Here is a 15,386-nt window from a genome sequence, read left to right as displayed (position 1 = left end):
TGAGAGACAGTGTGTGTGTGTGTGTCAAAAAAGAGTGCAGAGTTGCTGAAAATCCATATAAGAGTCAGCAGCAACAGTTTTCTGCTTTTGTGGTGGGTTTAAAGCAGCATTTCACTTTGGTTGCACATTTCCATGTCTTAAGAACAAGCTCTCTTTTCATGCATGCGAGGGGAAATTGTACCGAGAAAGACAAGTTTTTAAGTTTTGTGCTTGCCAAAAGTATTGGCTGGATTATGAAGAAGGGAAGGAGTCAGATCAAAAGCAAAAGAAGCGGGGTAGAAGTAATGGAGAGAGCTGAGTAGATGTGTGTATACGTGTATGACAAAGCACCAGACTAAAAAAAGGAGAGAGATAGGGAGGGAGAGGAGAGGAGCTCTTGTAAAAGTGTCGGTGGTGATTTGCAGCGGCGTCCTTGCAACCTTCCCTCTACCTGACTGGATGTTTTATGAGCGTTGCGGAAGCAGAAAAAAGGAGGCAGGCTTATAATACAGCTGACAGAAGTCTTTTTATGGTGGCTGGGCAGAGGTGCAGGAGGGAGGGAGGGTGGGGTGTAATAAAGCTGAGTGCATCTCTCCTGGAATGAAGCTGCGGCGATTGGGAGGGGGCAGAAGAGAGAGGGAAGGCTGGTGAAGTGCTACAAATATTAGTGAGCACGAGTGCGTGCGTGCAGTATGCACCATATGTCCAGATGTGTGTGTGTGTGTGTTATGAGGAGAAGGCAGTTTGCTCAGAGCCGTTGCTGACGTCAGTGTGTTGAACGATCACCCAGCTTGTTCAGTATGAGAGGTACTAGCCCTCCATAAAGGGGTGGGTGAGGAGGAGGGGGTTTGCACGGCGAAGCAGTATCACCGCGCAGAGCAGAATGCCGCCCTCAGCACCACGCCACCCAATTATTCTGTTTTTTTCCTCTGTGCTGTGCAGTGGAGCGTGCAACAACGAGTCATTGAATTGATCTCCAGCCTGTGAAGCACTCTGCCATGCAGAATGAATACTTACTGATGAGATATTGTGTGTAGTTTGTTGAGATGGCACTTTCTTATTCCAACCCTGAATGAAAAGATCCTTAACGCTCAATACAGACTTTTTTTTTTCATCTGTGCTAATTTTAGATATTCACTTGCAGTCGGTCATATGTGAGTTTAACACCACTCGGTAATGTTTTAAGTCACTTATCACTTTCATGTTATGGGGCAATCAGGCACATATGTCCAACCATCCGCCGTTTTCTAAGCGGCTTATCCAGTGCAGGGTCATTGGGGGCTGGAGCCTATCCCAGCATGCATTAGGTGAGAGGCAGGGTACACCCTAGATAGGTCAATGTTGCTAGCACATATACGTTTAAACTAAGCTGTCTAAATTTAAAAACTAGGGCTGTCATCAATTCAAATATTTAATCGTGATTAACTGCAGTTTTGTCCAAATTGTCCATTGGCAAATTAATCAAATTTTTATCTGTTCAAAATGTACCTTAAAGAGAGATTTGTCAAGTATTTAATACTCTTATCAACATGGGAGTGGGAAAATATGCTGCTTTATGCAAATGTATGTATATATTTATTATTGGAAATCAATTAACAACACAAAACAATGACAAATATTGTCCAGAAACCCTCACAGGTACTGCATTTAGCATAAAAAATATGCTCAAATCATAACATGGCAAACTGCAGCCCAACAGGCAACAACAGCTGTCAGTGTGTCAGTGTGCTGACTTGACTATGACTTGCCCCAAACTGCATATGATTATCATAAAGTGGGCATGTCTGTAAAGGGGAGACTCGTGGGTACCCATAGAACCCATTTACATTCACATATCTTGAGGTCAGAGGTCAAGGGACCCCTTTGAAAATGACCATGCCAGTTTTTCCACGCATAAACTTAGCGTAAGTTTGGAGCGTTATTTAACCTCCTTCGTGACTAGCTAGTGTGACATGGTTGGTACCGATGGATTCCAGAGTTTTTTTTAGTATCATATGATGCCAGTATCTTCACTAGCCCACTACAACCTAAAAATCACAAGTTGCGTTAATGCTGTAAAGAAATTAGTGGCGTTAAAACAAATTTGCGTTATTATCGTGTTAACTTTGACAGCCCTAATAAAAACATAGCTTACATGTTTAAATGACATGTATCCACACTAAGTAATTTTTTTATAAAGAACTCCATCAACACTGAAATGCCTGAACAATATGAACACAGCTAAATCTTTTCCTTTTCTTCATCCTATTTCAGTCAGCAAAAAAAAAACTGCATTACAGCCAAACAGTGGGACAGACAGTCTGATTACTCTGCTGAGTCTCAGCTGGTTAAACCTCCTTTCTGCCTGCTCTGGCTCTCTGTAATTACCTCTTTCATTATAGCTAAATTCACCATTACATTTCTCATTCCCTTTTTTCTTGTCTCTGTCGTGAACAAGTTTAAAAGAGCGACATGTTGTTTTATTCTATTGTTAGGGTGCCATGGATTGACGTTATCCTTTTAAGCTAACTTTGGCTCATTTACAGTTTTTGTCTTTGTTGATCAATGTACATTGTCCACATAAAATAAACCAAACAATGAACTTTGATTATGGCTCATAAATACTACGTGTGTGATGTCCATCACATCAATATGTTCACAAAATACACAAATACAGTTTAATGATAACAGCTGTGCTGTGTGATCAGCTGTATCGACATTTAAAATGAGTGACAGTAGGTTTCCTATGTTCCTATGAACATGTCTGGTCCGGCTTACATCATAGTTTGACAAGGCTCTATTTTCTATGCTGACATTTTATGATTTATACACTCTGGACAAATCAAAAACAGTGAACTCTCACTATTTCACTACAAATCAGCAAGTGCAGACCACTTTAAACATAAGTATATCTAGTTGGCTATTACTGACATGGTTTCTAAGCAACTAGAATGTAGAAAAAAATGAAAGGAACACTGTGTAGGATCTGTAGGATCTGTAGGATCTGTAGGATCTGGCGTATCTAGCAGTGAGGTTGAGGTTACAACCAACTGAAGACTCTCCCGTGTGCCAGGCATGCTGGAGAACTACAGTGGCCGAAGCGAAAATGTGAATGGACCTCTCCAGAGCCAGTTGTTGTAAGAGTAGCGTAGGTCATTTATTTTTTGTCATTGTGGTTATATAAATGTAATTTATGGTGCTGATAGATTGCTGCTAGATCGCCCCATTAATACAGGTCCATGCTTCCCTTTGTGTGCAGCGAGCAGGAGAGAAAACAGGTTTTGGACCGAAGTGAGAATGTTGTTTTTTAAAGGCTAAACGCCAACAAATATGGATTGCAGCAGAATATTTTGTTAGATCACATGAGTCACAAACAATCCTACGCAGCCATCACTGGAATCTAATTCTACAAATAGTATAATACTAATAATATTATAATTAATATTGATCTTTATCTGACACTGAGCACATGTACCAGGTTTAAACAGAATGTGGCCTACTAAGTAGCAAAAATACATATCTTTTTAAATAGTTTTATATACAGACTTTTGTATAAATTATCCAGTAAGTGTGTTATTATGATTTTAGTTATACATGTGCAAATCTAATTTTGACGACCTCAGAGCAGAACAACAACAACAATAACAAGGGACATGCATTTTGGTCATTTTGCTAACAAGGGGGATGTCATCCCTCCTCAAATTTCCTACTGGGGTTAGGTTTAGGCATGTAGCCCAGGTAGTGTGTGTGTGTGTGTGTGTGTGTGTGTGTGTATGAGGAATAATAACTCTGGTCCAAACTGGAGTCTTGGTAGTTAAGCTGTAAAGTCTTAATATGTTGTGTGACCTCTCTTAACAGACCTCCTTGTACTCATCAAACTGGATAGAGAGCTGCCCGACTCCTCGTCTGTCCCGAATGAAACCCTCTTAAGGTGGACGGGGTACATTAAAAATACATGTCCCAGTGGAGCGCTGCCGCAGCAAGCAGTGGACCCGCAGCCATAAATCAACACCGGAGGACTTTGATTTCTTCATTATCGCATCCTGCAGCAACAACAGAGGAAAAGGCATGTTGGCAGGCCTGCTGACCTGCGGATGTGCACCGTAGGATTCTATTTCTGGAGCCTCATTGCTTTTACAGATTAACTGCCCTCCAATATGGCCCCAATCCGTTCATTGCGCCACTAGTTTGACTGCTGCCGGAGGTTGTGCATATTCAAGCTTCAAAACACCCCGCAGGGCGTCAGTCCAGTCATTTGAAGGCCCGTTGCCTTTGGCCTGTTTTATGAAAGCAGTGTCAGTGCAAACAAACACACGGCTGTATGTCACGACAGACTGAAAGACATTTTTGTTATTCTCCTACAATCATTTCTGTACTCACGACTCATTGCCCATTTCCATCCAGAACGGTTGACGGGAAAGATTGACATCCATAGCTTTCATGCTATTAACATGACACCGTGCTTAGATTAAGACTTCACATTTTATTGCAAGAGACATTTTCCACGAGTTCCTGAGGGCAAATCACACTGAAATCCCATTGCCCAGTGTTTTCATTAGCCTGTCAGGGGCTAATCAAGGTCCTCCATCATCAGAATTGACATTTCCATATTGTATGAGAGAGAAAGTAGCCAACATTAGCATATTCATGAACACTGACGCACTCAATCATGTGAAATGGAAGACGTGGGGCAAACCCTGAGCCATCAAGCCCTGAGACAAATAGCTTATGACATGTGAGGAAAAGAGGATTTTGAATCCCCCGACACGACCTCAGCACATCCCATAGCACACAGGAGACGGCTACCACTGGCACATTAAGGATATTTCATAAACCCGGCATGTGTTGGCCTCTGGACCAAGGCCTGTAATAAGAGAAAAATTAAAGAATAGGATTAAAGATGGATTACCAATGAAAAAAAGTAAAGCCACCAAAGCAGCTGCCTTTGCATAAACCCATCGGACACTCTTCAGGGAGACGCTCTGCAGACTGATTTGTAGATTACATTTGGTTGTTGATGTGGTGGCCTCTTGTTTGGTTGGTATTAAAAGAGAGGGATGGAGAATCTAGATGAGTTGGAGCACCCTCTTCTGGGAGAAAGCGCCAACAACAGCCGGGCATCAGGGCCGGGGCTGGGCCCCGGGAGTGGACAGGCCCCCGGCGGGATGTTCAAGGGCATCCTGGTGAAGTGTGAGGAGGACAGGGCCTACCCTCCTTTAGCGTGGAGGGGCTACTGTGGACATCCTCCCGAGCTTCAGCAGCAGCAGCTACTGGACCCTTGCTCTTTACCTCGCACAATGGAGTCCTTTTACCCGCCGGCTCCCATCTGGGGCCACGCAGACTCCCTGCTCAGCAAAGACTACCTGGAGACCACCTTTGTGGACATTCGGCCCGGCTCCACACTGGAGAGGAAGCTGCTGGCCGAGACGCAGGACTTCCACAGTGTGTCCTACAGCATGGACGATGAGGACGACCTGCTTCCCGACTCTGACGTAAGGCATCTCACGATGTTGAGACTGTTTTTGTTTTTTTTCTTGTGTATTGACAACAGAGCTTTTTGCATTTGAATTCCAAACTTCAAAATCAAGCATTCATTTAAAACAAAATTATGACGGTGTCATAGGAACGCAGTGCAACTTATTCCCTTCCTGCAGATGCTCAAGAGAATAACACTTAAAGCAGCAGTAGGCAGAATGATTTTGGCATCATTGGGCAAAAATTACATAATAACCTTTCAGCATATTGTAATTCAAGTGTTCTTAGAGAAAACTAGACCTCTGCACCTCCTCATGGCTCTGTTTTCAGGCTTTAGAAAATCTAGCCTGTGACGGGAGACTTTGGCCAATCACAGGTCATTTCAGAGAGAGAGCGCTCCTATTGGCTGTTCATTCAACGGAGACAGCTGTCAATTACTCACAAATTCCGATCAAACGGTCAAACTAGGCAGCGCTGATCAAATATGAATTGATATTCTGTTACTGTAATGCCTATTTCTCGCATAAAATGTTTTCAGAATCATCTTGTAGTGTACTGTTTAGCTGTAAAATTAGAACGTTTGCTCCGGCTGGAGGGCGGTGCTTGGTATTTCCTCAACTGATCTCAACATGGCTGACGGGTCACAAACGTTCTAATTAAACAGCTAAACAGTACACTACAAGATGTTTCTGAAATTCTTTAATGTGAGAAATAGGCATTACAGTAACAGAATACTGATTCCTATTTGATCAGCGCTGCCTAGTTTGACTGTTTGATCGGAGTTTGGGAGTGTTTGACAGCTCGGCTCTGATTGTTTTTTTTCCTACGCTCTGTGAAATCTTGCAGATGCCATTAGGAGCACCGGAGGACACAGAGGCACATGATTTTTTTCAGATTACCTGTCTCATGCACTACTGTCAGGATATAGTGACCATTTTACAAAAATAAATCAATCATATTTGCTCCAAACCCAGCTACTGCTGCTTTAAATAGGGATGAAACTAGCGATTCTTTTCTGGTCTATTAAGTGTCAGAAAATAGTGAAAAGGTCGCAGTATACTGTCCCAGAATCCAAGAAGACATCTTCAAATGTCTTGTTTTGTCCAACTAACAGTCCAAACCTAAAGATATTCACTTCACAATTATATAAAACAGAGAAAAGCAGCAAATCTTCACACTGGAGAAGCTGAATCGGGGAGTCGTTGCTTCATAAAGGACTGAAAAAATGATTTTTTAATTTATAGGTCAATTGACTCATCAGTTAATTGACTAATTGTTTCATAAATAATAATCATCATATCTGTCCATCTAATTTCTACCACATCCTCTTTGTTGCTTGGAGGAGTTTTGCATAAAAAGCGAGAGACTCATATTCTCAGTACAGATTCTGGGAACCAAAGAGGAACTTAAAATAGACATATGAGCAATGCATTTGAGGGGTAGGCAGCAATTGAATGCTTACTGTCAAAGAGCCAGATTACATAAAGCTCCTCTCCTGCTGCGGTGCAGGTAATGACACTACAGCAGCGATGGAGGATGCCAGTTCTATTTCATAGATCACTGAGCAAAGCCCACCCTGGAGTGAAATGTAAATTAGCTTTAAGACTCTTACAGTGGTCACTTGATGTTTTGGGAGTCAACGTGAGAATGTATATGCTGTAAATGTCACGTGCAAGTAGCCGCTGGTTGTTTAGATTACTATGTAAAGTCTCCCAGCAAGGTTGTATCAAAAGGTCCAGTTACCCACTGAGAGCTAAAAGGCTGAGGGCCGTTTTAGGATTATTACTTTGATTAAGAACATAAGCAAGTGGACAAACACACAGTAGCATCACACACCATTAAAATCAAGAGGCTGCTGCAAAGTTTAGGTTAGGAGTTTGCTCCACAAGGACAAAAAGAACAGCACACACACACACAAAAATGTTCAAGCTCATTCTGAATGCTGGCAGTAGTGCAGTGATGCAAAGGCGCAGGCCTGTGGGAATAAAACCTTGCAGTGACCTCAAAGAGGCACAACACAACATCTCCTTCTTTCACTCCAAACGCTTAGTTCGAGGACTCAAACTGGTCCCCAAAACTCCTTCATCACTTCATGCTGAGTGATCAGTACTATACGACGCCAGAGCAGGAGAGATAACCGTCCCGTCCAGAGTAACTTTACATATGGGCACGGTGCCTATCTGGCTTTTGGCTCAATTTGAGATTTTCCTGCTACTTGTCGCCGTCAGAACTGTTTCATGTCAACAAAAAATGCTCCAGGAAGATCACTCTTGATTAGAGCTGTTAAAGTTAATGTGAGAATCACGCATTCGCGCAAATTCATTTGAAAGGCACTAACTTTTGTTAAGGCATTAACGCTGATGTAGGCGAGATTGGAGAAAATATGATTAAAAAAAGTTATTTTTATAAAACGGTCGCTATATCGTGACAGTAGTACATGAAACAGGTAACTTGAAAAAAATCATGTGCCTCTGTGTCCTCCGGTGTCCTCCGGTGCTCCTGATGGCATCTGCAAGATTTCACAGACCGGAGGTAAACAACAAGTCAGAGCTGATCTGAGGTCCGCTGGCCATCTGCTGTCTATGAGAGCCGTCTGTCAATCACTCGCAAACACCGACCAAACGGTCAAACTAGGCAGCGCTGATCAAATATGAATCAATATTCTGTTACTGTAATGCCTATTTCTCTCCTCAAATGTTTTCACAATCATCTTGTTGTGCACTGTTTAGCTGTAAAATGAGAAAGTTTGTGAAGTGGCAGCCATGTTGAGATCTGTTGAAGGAACGCCAAGTACAGGTCACATGACCGGAGCACAACATAGCTCTCTCTGAAATGACCTGTGATTGGCCAAAGTCTCCCGTCACCGGCTAGATGTTTTAAAGCCTGAAAACAGAGCCATGAGGAGGTGCAGAAGTCTAGTTTTCTCTCAGAACACTTGAATTACAATATGCTGAAAGGTTATTATTTATTTTTTGCCCAATGATGCCAAAAATATACTGCCTACTGCCACTTTAACGCAATTTGGGATTTTTAGCGGTAGCGGGCTCAGCTAGAGTGAAGATACAGGTATCATATTAAAACTACAAAACTTAATGAATCCATTGGTACCAACCATGTCATACTAGGTTGTCGCAAAGGAGGATAAATAACGCTCCAAACTTACTCTAAATTTTGGCGAGGAAAAACCGGCATGGCCATTTTCAAAGGGGTCCCTTGACCTCTGACCTCAAGATATGTGAATTAAAATGGGTTCTATGGGTACCCACGAGTCTCCCCTTTACAGACATGCCCACTTAATGATAATCACATGCAGTTTGGGGCAAGTCATAGTCAAGTCAGCACACTGACACACTGACAGCTGTTATTGCCTGTTGGGCTGCAGTTTGCCATGTTATGATTTGAACATATTTGATGTGCTAAATGCATTACCTGCGAGGGTTTCTGGACAATATTTGTCATTGTTTTGTGTTTTTGATTTCCAATGATAAATATATACATACATTTTCATAAAGTAAGCTGTTTGCCCACTCCCATGTTGATAAGAGTACTATACAAAACTCCCTTTAAGGTACATTTTGAACAGATAAAAAATGTGTGATTAATTTGCGATTAATCATGATTAAATATTTTAATCGGTTGACAGCTCTACTCCTGATATGTGGGAATAATTCCAGACAGGACAAATCAATCAGAGAAAACAGGCATGCAGAGTGAATGACATAAGACAAATTTAAATAACCTTGTGAGCTAATCTTTAAAGTACTGTGTGTAATGATGTGCTCTGATTTACCCCTGCCCAGATCTTCTTTAATGATTAAAAGCAGCTTTTTTTTCTTTTCTTTTTTAAGGGCGCTGGTCTGTTACAGGAGCATCTTTGGAAAATGCACAATTATTTCACGCACAAAATAAAACAAGCAGAGTAATATGACAGGGTCGGAGTCAGATTGAGTGTGCAGCTGTTTCAAAAGGATGCATGAGTCACGAATCGCCTGCGGTCAGCAGAGCTAGTGCACATCCAGACTAACCCCATTCAGTCACATTATCTTACAGGCAGCAGCAAAGTTTAACGATTGTTGTGGAGGACGTGAACACAACATAACAAAAAAAAATGCTTCCATAAAACAGTGACTTAGTGTTAGAGGATATTATCTTTGTATGTTTCATTTGTATATAAAGATGGACTATGCGTCCCCACTTCCTGACGTAAGTGAAGCCAAAATATCCCGGATATGGGAGCTGCCATCTTGACATTTTGACGTCATTTTGAGCCAGAGTCTGCACAGTAGTGATCGGGGGGCTGGAGCCGCGGTATCGAGGTCCCGCCCGTACAAATTGCGAGCCGAGCGCGGCCGCAGCTGGTTAAAGAGAATCACATCTGTCAATCATGACGTCTCACCCCCTTTTTATAGCATCAAATAACTAATTGAAACCAAACTTATCAGAAAAATGAACACTTGAACATTAGCGTGATAAGAACTACCTAAAATGAGAGAAACCATCTTTGGGAAAAATGTATTTGATGTGTACTTATGACCTATACTGCAGCCAGCCACCAGGGGGCGATCCAGATGTTTTGGCTTCACTTTTGGGGACCTGTCATGTCATCCATCTTTATATACAGTCTATGGTTTAATGCAGTTTTTAAATGAATAACACTCAACACTGTCATATACTCACTTGAATAAATGACTAAGCTTTGAGTCTAAAGGGTCAGTTCACTCAAATTACAAAAAATATGTTTCTCCCTTATCCTTAGTTTACACACAAACACACACATAGTTTTGTTTTTACTTGTTTTACCTTGATAAAAGTAAGAAAAGGAAAAACACAAATATAACTAACTATACACCATTAAAATAAAGAGCAGTGGGCTGCCACAGCGTTGAAGGGAATTTGATTTGTGGTGCTCACACTGTGAACAGTTTCCAGTGGGACTACTCTAATCAAAGAAATAGTCCCCCTGAGAACTCTTCGCAGTGTGTTATGTGGATTATCCAGAGTAATGGGGACATTGTTTTATGGAGAGATGTTGCTTTTGAATTTCTTAAATGTAATTTTCAGTTGCTGGGAAATTAAATGAAATTAATCTCCACTGCATTTGTTTGGAGACAGAAATCTCAAAGACAAACATCTCAAAAGCATCTGCATGAAAAGTTACCATTAGAGGTTTTCTTCTGTGATTTAACCTGAACTCAACCTAAGTGCACTCTGTTTGAATCCCAGGACTCCTCCATTGATGACTTCAGTGATACAGACAGTGAGAGCAACTTCCCTCTGATGATCCCTCAGGACTACCTGGGTCTGGCCTTCTTCTCTATGCTCTGCTGCTTCTGGCCCCTGGGCATCGCTGCCTTCTACCTTTCACAGAAGGTACACACACACACACACACTCAGTCCTGGGCTGCTGACAAGATACAACCTGGCACTGTAGTTCACAGCCACGGGTGATTTCTTACCCTCCGCAGTGTGCGTAGACTAACAACAGGTCCAGTTTCTTAAGTGCTGTGCAAGTGTGGACATTATGGAAGCCAAGAGCTTTAAAGCAGCACAGAGTTCAGAGCACAGAGCTGCTGAACAATACAAACGAGGAATGCACGACGATGAGTCGTGTTTTGTTTTTAACATTTAGATCATTTCAGAATCACTTCAGGAAAAACGTGCGTGGCCATTTTCAAAGGGGTCACTTGACCTCTGACCTCAAGATATGTGAATGAAAATGGGTTCTATGGGTATCCACGAGTCTCCCCTTTACAGACATGCCCACTTTATGATAATCATATGCAGTTCGGGGCAAGTCATAGTCAAGTCAGCACACTGACACACTGACAGCTGTTGTTGCCTGTTGGGCTGCAATTTGCCATGTTTTGCAATGTTAGATGATTTGAGCATATTTTCTTTATGCTAAATGCAGTACCTGTGAGGGTTTCTGGACAATATCTGTCATTGTTTTGTGTTGTTAATTGATTTACAATAATAAATATATACATACATTTGCATAAAGCAAGCATATTTGCCCACTCCCATGTTGATAAGAGTATTAACTCCTTGACAAATCTCCCTTTAAGGTACTTTTTGTACAGATCAAACATTTTGCGATTAATTTGCAATTAATCGCGATTAACTATGGACAGTCACGCTATTAATCGCAATTAAATATTTAAATCGATTGACAGCCTACTTAAAACATCTTCACAAAACATGATCTGTTTAATTTGTCATTAATATTTATATAACAGGTAGTTAGTCAATTACCTTTACTTCATTTAAAGGGACTATTTGTAAGATTCAGAAATGCTGCTTAACAGCGACACCTGTGGCCTTGAAATCAACAAAAGTCAGCGTCGAGCTCGCGCTTGCTCGCTCTACATAGACATGAACGAGCATCGCTCAAAACAGTGAGGCGACAGACGTCAGCTAAAACCACAATATCACTCTATGTTTCAGCTGCTTGGCAGTAATGTTAGCTGACCAGACCAAGGTCTCTCCATGAATCAATGCTGATCCTAGTGTTGGCTTTTCCTGCTCAGCGCAGGCTTCAGCAGCGGGGCTCCTCAACGAGTTACGTTATCGCCTCCCAACCGCAGCCGGCAGCCGAAAAACACCAGCACCCGGTCGGTAACGAGACGATAACGTAACTCGTTGAGGAGCCCCGTCACTTCACAAGACACGGAAAACCTCTGTTGGTCTGGAGGAGCTGCAGCATCCGTCCACCGAACATTCACTAGATATTCTCAGAGCTAAACTAACTCTTCTGCAGTGTGGAGTGAGCGCGCGTTCACGTCTAGAGGTGGAGAGAGACAGCGAGGACGCGCGCGCTTTCTGAGTGAAGGAGAGCAGGCAGCAGAGACGAGGCTCCGGCCACACGCGAGCGCACATATGCGAACGCGCATGTGTGCCGACCCGCTACATTTATACACTTAAAAAGTTACAAACAGTCCCTTTAAAGAAGGCCCATCTTTTTCTTACAACTCTTGGTTCTTATTGATTTTATAAATTACCTTTTCCATAATATACAGTATATGTCCTCTACTATATGCAGATATTTATGCAGAAACTTAATTTAAGATGTTTAAAATAACACATTTCATTGTCTACAGTTGCATGACATAAACATATGCCTATATCAGTGTCATGACTAAAAACAATTGGATGTTCACAACCTTCACATCACAGGCTCACCTAGAGTCGTGAGCAGCAGCTCCAACAAAGAATGTCATTTCTTTGTTGTTGACAGGCTGTACGTTTAACCAGAATCTAAAAGGAAACAATCAGAGCAAATATAAAACAGAAGCAAGTTGTGTAGACAATTTTTTTTTTAAATATTTAATAATTGATTTAACGACACCCCAAAATGATGGCTTGAGCCCACTGATCCATACACCTGCCTACTGATTAAAAAACAATTATATAAATATATAAGAACAGTGTATTACTTGTCACCCCTGATAATCCCTGTCACATAATATTAATATTTCTAATGCCAGCTCATATACTGTATTTTCTTTCCTTTAGCTCCAGCTGTCACTCTAAGTGTTAATGTTATAGCTGAGCTGATCAGTCTCTTCTAAGACAAAGCTGGTGGAAATATGGAGAAGGCTGAAGGAAAAAGGGGACAACATCGACGCGCAAACTATCTCATCAGTCACTATTACCAGTGACAGTGTGGAAAAGCCCCTAACATCTCTATCTCCAGTCGCCAGAGGCCCCTTAGTTTATACAGGCGTCCTTCCAGCAGTGCAGGGGGAAAAAATCCCATTAACATTTTTGCAAAGCACACTGGCAGCAAGCTGCAAAGGCCTTTTGATCAGATCAATGGCCTTCGTTAAGGTTTAATTAGAGTCATAACAAGAAGCCCCAAGGTGATAGATTTCCAATATTGTTGAGTGCTACCTAAAACAGAGGTCGGAGTCAAAGACGAGGACGGGAGGGGGAGAGGGAGGAAGGAGGAGAGAGTGATGAATGAGGCACAAACGCCGGGTGTGATTCAGAGATGGAACATAATATGGGTTTAGTGTGTGATTGGAATGAGTGGAAGAGGAAAGTGGAGGCCAGGGAGAACATTGACTAATGATGACGAATGCCCCTCTCTCCTCTCTTCCCCCCCCCCCGCCCCTCTAATCCTTATCTCACTGTCCTCTCTCCTCCAGACCAACAAGGCATCGGCTGAGGGGGATTTCCAGGGGGCCAACGCAGCGTCTCGCCAGGCTCTGTGGCTCTCAGTGCTCTCCATTGTGTTTGGAATCATTACGTACATCTGTGCCATCGCCGCGTTGATTTCCTACCTGTCTGGAAAACCGCCATAATAGCAACTCTTGCACACACAAAGTAACAGACCTCTCACACATTTTCATGAATATCAACACAACCTATCACCTGTAAATGTTGAATAATCACAGTCTTTGTCTGTCGAGCTCTATCTGCGGTCATGTTTTATCTACACCAAGGAGAGCTGGTGTATAGATTATAATCACTTTTTACTGGATTAGGACATGATTCAATTCTCGCGCATGAAGAAAAATCATTGAAAAATAAGTTATACAATATCACTCCATGTGGAAGATTCATGTAAATGTGATTTTTTTGTCACCCAAGGACTTAAAGGTAGGGTCGGTAATCTTTAGAAACCAGTAAGAGTGCTTTCAATTTAAACAAATAATCCAACCAAAACACCCAGCGCAGTGTTGACAATTATTTTCCAATGAAGGTAGCTAGCAGCATTAGTTCCAAAAGTCGCCGAGTCGGCAACACTGACAATCCGTCCCTTCAGGCCTCCCTCCAAAGCCACTCCCCTAAAATTATCATTATGAACTTAAACAATGAACATGGCTATACATCAGACCGGCAATACGTCATCCAGAGTAGGCGCTCATGACCACGCTTCTTCAAACTTCTACTTCAGACAAATCGGTAACAGTAATAACGCTATGCTGAAGAGTTGCTGTGTAGTTGGTTGCACCGACAATAAATCCAAAAACGCTGATCTCTGATTTGTTCCCCTGCCGTGTCCTAAAAAAGATATAATAGAGGGGCTCCGAGCTATAGACCAGACCAGCCTTGCGTCATCGCCGAGGCTGCGTTCCCTTTAGGGGGAAAGAAAATCGATGTCACAGGAGAGAAAATGAAAAATGACAAAAAGCTGTTGTGTAGCGGGTTAACAGAGACTTTCACATTGAGATTTGAGGCTCATACGATACGTTAATATGCACTGTCAGTGTGGTAGATCGCTGAATGATGCTGCTGACAGTGACTAGCATGGCTAGCTGAGGCTGCTGCAGTAATACAGTCATACATTAACGTTATAGCAGCATCAGACTGTCGTCTCCAACTAAATCTCAGCCTAGAGATCAAACAGTTGGCTGTTAACATGTTGGTTATTTACAGACATCACTTAGCCTAACGGGATTCAATCAAATATGTAGAGATGTCTGGATAAGCAATATCTGGCCACAGTGTTGGACGGGGGAAGACTGAAGGGACATGGTGGCGATCAAATTTAATTTATTAAGGTATCGCAAACGCTCAGGTTCAGGCAAGGTCGCAAAATCATTATTAGACGTGTATAAAACAAATGTTTGTATATAAAGAGATGAATGCATACAAACTTGTCAAAATCACATTCCAAACATAATGTCAAATTGCATTGATGTCTATGGGATCTTCCGGTGTCTATCCCCCAAAAGGGGGCGCAGCCTCGACTTTTTGCCAAGTACTGGTATGTGCCAGTCTAATGTATTATTAGTACTCACAGCTGTCAAGCTAGCAGCTTGTGGAAGACGCGCAATGAGTGCACAGGCAGAGTGCGCGCAGGCAGGTAGCCCATCCAATCATTGCATTCAGGCCAAATTAAATGACTGGACGGGTTTATTACAGTCCTGCGACAGCCACAGATACCAGATTTCTTTCTTTCTTTTTTGTCCGAGCGTTTGATTTATTGATTGCTGTCGGGATTTGAA

At 42.2% G+C, this 15,386-nt stretch overlaps 1 protein-coding gene across 1 annotated transcript; it reads left to right on the top strand.

The window, feature by feature from the left end:
- The first annotated feature begins 4,988 nt into the window (after window positions 1-4,988).
- Window positions 4,989-14,763, top strand: tmem91 (transmembrane protein 91). Its single transcript, XM_037774301.1, has 3 exons — window positions 4,989-5,450; window positions 10,657-10,803; window positions 13,581-14,763. Exons 1-3 carry the CDS (start codon window positions 5,016-5,018, stop codon window positions 13,734-13,736), a joined length of 738 nt encoding a protein of 245 aa, XP_037630229.1. The 5' UTR covers window positions 4,989-5,015; the 3' UTR covers window positions 13,737-14,763.
- Window positions 14,764-15,386: the final 623 nt, after the last annotated feature.

The sequence above is a fragment of the Sebastes umbrosus genome, chromosome 7 (assembly GCF_015220745.1).
Source record: "Sebastes umbrosus isolate fSebUmb1 chromosome 7, fSebUmb1.pri, whole genome shotgun sequence".
Lineage (NCBI taxonomy): Eukaryota > Metazoa > Chordata > Actinopteri > Perciformes > Sebastidae > Sebastes > Sebastes umbrosus.
The sequence above is the reverse complement of the archived record's forward strand: the minus strand, read 5'-3'. Positions and strand labels throughout refer to the sequence as shown.

What these genes read in the sequence shown, in the direction of transcription:
- tmem91 (XM_037774301.1), top strand. Translation starts at nt 5,016, where the DNA reads ATGGAGAATCTAGATGAGTTGGAGCACCCTCTTCTGGGAGAAAGCGCC. An exon ending in ACCTGCTTCCCGACTCTGAC is followed by an intron (nt 5,451 to 10,656) that starts GTAAGGCATCTC and finishes TTTGAATCCCAG; the next exon opens with GACTCCTCCATTGATGACTT. An exon ending in CCTTCTACCTTTCACAGAAG is followed by an intron (nt 10,804 to 13,580) that starts GTACACACACAC and finishes TCTCTCCTCCAG; the next exon opens with ACCAACAAGGCATCGGCTGA.